The following is a 7,163-nucleotide window of genomic DNA, read 5'->3' as shown; positions in this document are numbered from 1 at the left end:
AAAACAAATGGGGGAAAATTACCGAACACCGAGTTATCGAGTACCAAGCACGGTGGCAAGACCCCTATTACAAATTTTTATGCTCAGTATTGAAAATTCAGTGCAAATCAGTACAAATTTTGGAAAATCAGGACATTAGCGTAGTGATTGAAAAAATGAACAAAATCAGTACAACAATTGAAACATCAGTACTGTATTGATAAAATCAGTACATCCGGCAACCGTAAATTACACACCACCTTCGTTAAAGAATGGTGGAATAGGGGGTCTTCGACTCGATAATTTGGCCACTCTCCAGCATAACGGAACCTCCGTTAACCAATGTATTCTACCATCGTTATGAATTCGAAATGCAGCCCATTCTGAAAAAAAAAAATTTCTTTTCCACATTTGGCTTCACTACATTTGTTTCTCGTTTTCCACATTTCAAAGTAAAGTGATTTGTAAACACTTATAAAATATTTGCTTTTTAAATTTAAACAAAATTTGTTTGTTATTGCAAGTTTATTTCAAAAACTCCTTTAGAAATGCTTATTAGATTAGATTTCAACTATTTAAAACAGTGCCTATTCAATTTACAAATAGGAAGAGGACATAAAAGCAAAGCCATCTGATCTGATACTTTTTGCAAATATGAGTACTGGCATCGATTCTTCTTGAGAGGATTCTATATGTGTACTACATCGTATTGATACATTTCTAAAAAGTTCACTCTCTATTGGAGGGATGCCGTTATAAAATATATTTATACACTCATTCTGTTGCAGAAATTTTCATTTGATAACTAAAGCACATGTCTACTTTAAAAGAATTCGTTGAGTTCTATGCTCGTACACACATACTCGACACAAAAACGTTCTGCTTGTGTTGGCAGCTCTGCCAACGCTGTTCATCACTGGTTTAAGCCCAACATTCTGCATACTCCAACTGGGATGTATTATTTAAATATACTTACAGTGATTTGAAATTTCCAGTTCCTGTCCGGTTGTTGCATATTCAATGAATGGAATATCCAGGTAATCGTAACTATCCGTTAAGTTAGATTTTGGGTTGTCTGGCGGGATACTTCTATAGTACAACTGATCTGAAGAATTAACATATTTTTCGTTACCCATCTTCGCATGCGACTTTTCTTCCGAACTTCCAGCGGATAATCTCAAGTGACCTGCCTGCGCCATGGGTACTGGAATTTGTAAGCTTGCTGAGAGAACGCCAAACTTGTCTAATATATTTGGTGAAGACTGCCGTCGATCAATGGGTTCAGAATTTTGAGAATTGGCTTTACGTTCGTCATGACAAATTTTTTGGGTTGTAGAAGGACGATTATTATGCGTATTCGAATAGCTAAAATGAAGCAACAGTGACTAAATTTTACTTCCGTAATTCGATGCATTTACTTACCGCTTCATTTCATTCGAACCATTCGTGGTCGCATCCGGTGCACGCGACGCATCGTTATCATGCATGACGGACTCCCGCGTGTACAGCCGCTTTGCTGATGTTTTTGATTGCACGGAACTTACGCCAACACCAACACAGCTGGGAATATTAGATGCTGACGTACTTTGGATACGCGTATTGGAAGTAGGTGAAACTATGAGTTCAGGACTACTCAGCGAGGAGCAAGAGTTGGCAATATCATCCCTGAATGCAGTTAAAGAAATACAAGTTACAATTCCGACAGGTTTTGTGGAAAGTAAGTATGTAAATACAGCTAAATCGGGTTTTATAACTTTTTTATTTGATGTCCGCATTTTATAAATGACATACCGTTATAAAGGTAGTAAAAAAGGCTGTATGCCTCTCAAGAAAGAATTATCTTATTCTGTCAAACTAAAAAGTTATAATTATTTTTTTATTAAAACTTAACACGTTATAAATGATAATAGTTTATAAATGGTAGAAATTATAGCTTGGTATTTTGGAGACCACATCTCCTTATCAGACTTCTTCACTGGCATTCGATACACCGACCCCAGCTTCCAAAGCCAGTGGTCTACACACTGTGCCAAGTTTGCCTTATAAATTGTTGTTGCTTTTTCCACTCTTTCCCATATGCCAACCCACCAAAAGAGATGTAATCTCCGAAATAGCAGCTATAACTTCCACAATTTATAAACTATTGTCGTTTTGCCGAAATAATTTTCCAATAAAAACGTCCTCAAGCTCAATACAAATTTTTTAATACGAAAAAAACCAAACTTTTATAAAAACGCCACCCTGTAGTCAATAGTAAGAAGATCAAAAATACACTCCCATTATGAAGAGCGCCTTGACTATATGTATATTTGACTAGCTTAATAGCGGAGGACGATGCAGCGATTTAAAAGTTTTTACGGGGTGCCCAAAATTATTGATCAAAATGGCTGGTAACAAATTAAACTTTTATTCGGCTAATACATTGTGATATGGTCGACGGTAATTACCAGGGAACGGATTTTATGGAAATTGCCTTTTTTCTGCTAAAGGGATAGAGTATATTCGATTAAGAATGTCCACGATATAGCTTTCCCTGATTCCATACATATGTTACCGGTCAAACGCGATCTTACGGCTAAACTAGTTTTGCCTAGGCCAAACTAGTTCTACCAACATGTGATAGGATATACCAGTTTAGCTTAGGATAAACTGGTCTTTCCTAAGCCAGTTTGGACAACCGGTTAACTCTAGTCTGAACTAGCTGATCCTGATATTAATGTACTTTACAGTTTAAACTAGTGTGGCCTATGTTGATTCAGAGTGTCCAGATTTGGCGATTTGGCACCAATTTGGCACCAATTTGGCGTTTTTTGGATATTTGCGCGTAAAAAATTAGGAAATCGCCATTGGCGAATTTTGACGATTTTTTCCTTCAAATAAATTTTTTCCAATTGTAAAAATATACAAAACTTAGTTTTCCGCGATAATTTTACAGAAGCGGCTAATGAATTGCGTTTATTATGGACTTAACTTAAGAAGCATGTTAAAAGACTGTCAAAAGCTTTTAATCACCCTAATCGAAGAACTTTTGAAACGATTACCTAGTCAATTAAATACTTTTAAAAGAGCTTTGATTTTGTCACCAGAAAAGTGAATCAAAAGAGGGCGAGCTTCAGGGACCTGCCAATTCACAATTTGACTTTGAAGGAAAGAAAAGCAGCGGAAACTGATTATTTAAATTTTTTAACTTTCCCATGGAATAACTTTTTTCAGAACCATTCCATCCGACTGTGCAGAATTTTGGATAATTGCTTACGGAGTGAAAACCGCAACAGGCAATAAAATGTTTGGAAATATAAGTAAAGTAGCCTTCATATTATTATTCTTGCCGCACTCATATGCTTTTGTTGAGCGCTTTTTTCCGTAATGAATTCAATAAAAAGTATGATTCGAAATAGGATGAGGTTGGAAAGCCTCAATTCAATAGTTCGAATAAAGTGTTATATGAAGGCTAATAGTTTCTGCTGCAAACCGTTTCCAATATCAAGCAGTATGCTATCAAGGTTGAATAGCTCAATATATGACAGCAACAGAAATGTAAATCATTCAGACACTAAAGGTGATTTTGAAGAAATTGTTGAATTTGCTGATCTCGCCTTATTATAGGTTTCTATTTTATTTTTAGCACCAAGCTCCTAAAAGCGGATTGTGCGATTAATCAATTAATATGAGTTATAACAAATTTAATAATTACGCAGTCCTATTGCAAAATGTGTTGAAACAAATATTTTTAAAAAGTATGCGTATGTTTAAAGATAATTGTTTGTACATCACTATTATACAAATACGTGATTTGTGTTATTTATTATTACCCTCTGAAGGTATTATATTCGTTATTGATTTTAAAAACTATATTATAACAAGATCTCATTTTTAAAATAAAAGATTTGCTAAATCGATTTCATGAATTTTATTTAAAAAAAAGATTGGTGATTTTTGGCGATTTTTTTTCAGAAACTGCGCTTTTTTCTAAACAATCTTCACACCCTGATTGTGGGTGCAGAGATGAGCTGTGTTAAATATGCCTTACCTCGGGTGAGGCCAATAATTGATTAAGGGTCGTAAGGAAAATCCTTTGCTTTGCATGCATTTGACAAGTAGTAGATCGTACATATATATTTTCTGCCCCTTTTATGGGTAGGAAATCTAATGATGCACTTCAACATATGTTATTTTAGACATTATCCAGTAAAAACATGTATGTAACAGTTTTACTAGAATTTTTACTGGCTGGCGGTTTCTTACAAAACTTGCAAAAAAATAGCAAAGTAGGTGAAATTGAGAGAGTGAAAATGACAGCTAAACTTGCAAGTTTTACTGGATTGTACTGAATAAATTTTTACTAGTAACTATTTGCTAGTCAGAAATACAGCTGATGGCATGATGCTGGGTGTAATCCACACTAATAAGGAATTGTTTGTGGGGCTGTTATAATTTACAAAAAATTTACAAAAAAAAATTAAGGTCGCCCTGGGCCACATGGGGGAAGTGCAACTTACGTTACATATCTAGCGTACATCTCTGTTTTTATCTTTTATATCTTTGCTTTTATACTTTTCTTCCTCTACATATTCTCCCAGATGATGTGAGGTGCGATTACGTGATAAGATGCCATGTGATATAATGTGAAGTGACGTGATAGGATATCATGTCATGCCAAATGATTCATATCATGGGATATTCTGACATATGATGACACAGCATGTCTATAAAAATTTCGATAACAAATCAGATAAAGTTATCTATAACAAATTCGAATAAAATGTAGATAGCAAAATCGATAACCAAATCTATAAAAATTTCAAAATCACAATCGATAATAAAATAAATAAAGATATTTATAACAAAATATATTAAAATATCGATAACCAAATCGATAAAAACATCCACAACAAGATCGATAAAAATATCAATAACAAAATCGATAATAGTATAAAATTTTGCGAATATTTTATGATAGCAATCGATATTCATGCTGTGCATACACCTCTCAAATACTTAAATTGTCCAAATAATTTTTTGGAGCGTATCTATTCATAATACAAATTTAGTTGGTTTTTAAAGTTGGTATACGGACGGCAGATTTTGGTCAAAAGGGGGGTTTGAGATGGAAGAATAGGACCCCCTAATTTCAAAGCTACCGTCCTTTTTCTCTTATCAAGGGTATATAACATTTCTTGTGAAAATGCATGTAAAAATTTCGATTTTTGGTCATTTTTGTAAGGCCTTGGCGGTCGTATTTGCATTTTTGTTAAAAAGAATGCCTCTCAAATAGTCTTCACCAAGTTTCATTGGTTAATTCTGCCTAGTTTTCTTATAATAAGGAGTGCGGCTCTATACAACAGCCCACCCAAAGTTAATTGGAGCTTTTTTGACAGACAACCCATTAAAAATTATGTCCAGAAGCTGCAACTATCTTTAAGTATCAATTTAATTTGGCTATAAATCCGCCCCTTTGACCTTAAGCCAAAATCAAAATTTCAAATATGCAAAAATTACAAACTGAATGCACAGCACAAACCAAGGCGTTTTTATGTAAGGTTGAGTTACCAGATCAGCTGATTTCGTGTATGATTCGCCTCACCGCTTATAATGTCACATTGAAATATTTTGTTTGCACTTCCACACATACTCTTACAGATTTTGACAGTTTACGCCGCAAAAGCAAAAACAAAATACATGTAAATTTTTGTTTTTGTACTCCTGCTAACACCTTATATTAATTCGCTTTGGCACAAACGAATTGTACGTACAGTGAAACCCGCTTAAGTAGCTAACCCGCTTAAGTAACCAACAGTTTTGGACACCGTGAATTTTCTAATGTAATCTGAAGAAAATCCCTCTCTTAAGTACCTCCCAGCTTATTTACCCAACCCGACTACGTACCTAAATTTTTCGTATCCCATTTACAATTTTACTTGTAATTTTTCCCTTTTAAGTGCTCTTTTAAAATTTCTTAAAATATTTTCATATTTCGAAATTCAGTGGCAGCGCTACACAATCGACATTATTTGCCACCGTCAGTGTAACAACATTCTAGTTTCAAGTGGGTAAAAATTACCGTTGATTTTTTAGAATTTTGTATGTGGTAGGGAATGAACTCTATTTTAATTGAAAAATCTTAAAAATTAATAAACATAAGCGGCAAACAGTATCATTTTGAATTTGGCCCAAACTATATTTATGTACATATGTATAAATAAATATGTATAATCAATGACTTCTTAAGTTGTACTAGAATTTTTACTGGCTGGCGGTTTCTTACAAAACTTGCAAGAAAANTACGATCTTGGTTTTAAAGTAAGTATACTTCATTAAATGTTGATGTTTTATTCAAGGATTTATTTATGTAAGTTAACAAGAATTGTGTTCGCTTAAGTACCCGCATTGACTGTACATAGTTTAATTTGTACAGTTCATTAATTCGTTATTCAGCTCTTAAATGAAAACCAATCCTGCACTTAGTTTGATTAAGGCGCCTGTTACACTTTCAATACGAATCGCGTTATTTGGATCGTGATCCATATTGATGGATCTCAAAATAATGAAGGATCCTATTCTTCCATCTCAAGCCCCCTTTTTTACCAAAATCTGCCGTCCGCATACCAGCTTTAAAAACCAATTAAATTTTGAGTATGAATAGATACGCCCCAAAAAATTATTTCGACAATGTAAGTATTTGAGAGGTGTATGAACTGCATGAATATCGATTGATATCATAAAGTATTCGCAAAACTTTATATTTTTATCGATTTTGTTATCGATATTTTTATCGATTTTGTTATCGATATTGTTATCGCTATTTTTATCGATTTTTTTACTGATTTTGCAATCGATATTTTTATCGATTTTGCTATCGATATTTTTATCGGTTTTGATATCGATATTTCAATAAATTTTTTATCGATTTTGTTTGCTGGGTTGGAGCTGCTTCGGCCGATGGAGTAAAAGGCGAAATGCTTATATTTTTCCCTTGTCCCTCCTACGTGTTTCGACACTCTCGTGTCATCTTCAGGGAGTCTTTTTAGTTGTTTTCTCGAGTTTGCTCACCGATGGTAATAATTATCTTTGTATGCGCCAAATTCCTATGAATTTTGTTTGCTGGGTTGGAGCTGCTTCGGCCGATGGAGTAAAAGGCGAAATGCTTATATTTTTCCCTTGTCCCTCCTACGCGTTTCGACACT

At 34.2% G+C, this 7,163-nt stretch overlaps 1 protein-coding gene across 1 annotated transcript in view; it reads right to left on the bottom strand.

Moving 5' to 3' along the window:
- Positions 1-737: 737 nt before the first annotated feature.
- RhoGAP102A (Rho GTPase activating protein at 102A) overlaps positions 738-7,163 on the bottom strand; it is a 280,795-nt gene continuing 274,369 nt past the window's right edge. Inside the window, exons 11-13 of the mRNA XM_017630466.1 lie at positions 1,402-1,644; positions 1,112-1,344; positions 738-1,054 (exon numbers count right to left, since the gene is read on the bottom strand). Of these exons, the coding sequence (XP_017485955.1) occupies positions 942-1,054; positions 1,112-1,344; positions 1,402-1,644 (589 nt within the window). The 3' untranslated portion in view covers positions 738-941. The remainder of the gene's footprint in view (positions 1,055-1,111; positions 1,345-1,401; positions 1,645-7,163) is intronic.

This window comes from Rhagoletis zephyria, unplaced genomic scaffold (assembly GCF_001687245.7).
Source record: "Rhagoletis zephyria isolate East Lansing unplaced genomic scaffold, Rhagoletis_zephyria_1.1 Rzeph_scaffold_00089, whole genome shotgun sequence".
NCBI lineage: Eukaryota > Metazoa > Arthropoda > Insecta > Diptera > Tephritidae > Rhagoletis > Rhagoletis zephyria.
This window is presented reverse-complemented; position numbering and strand designations above follow the sequence as displayed.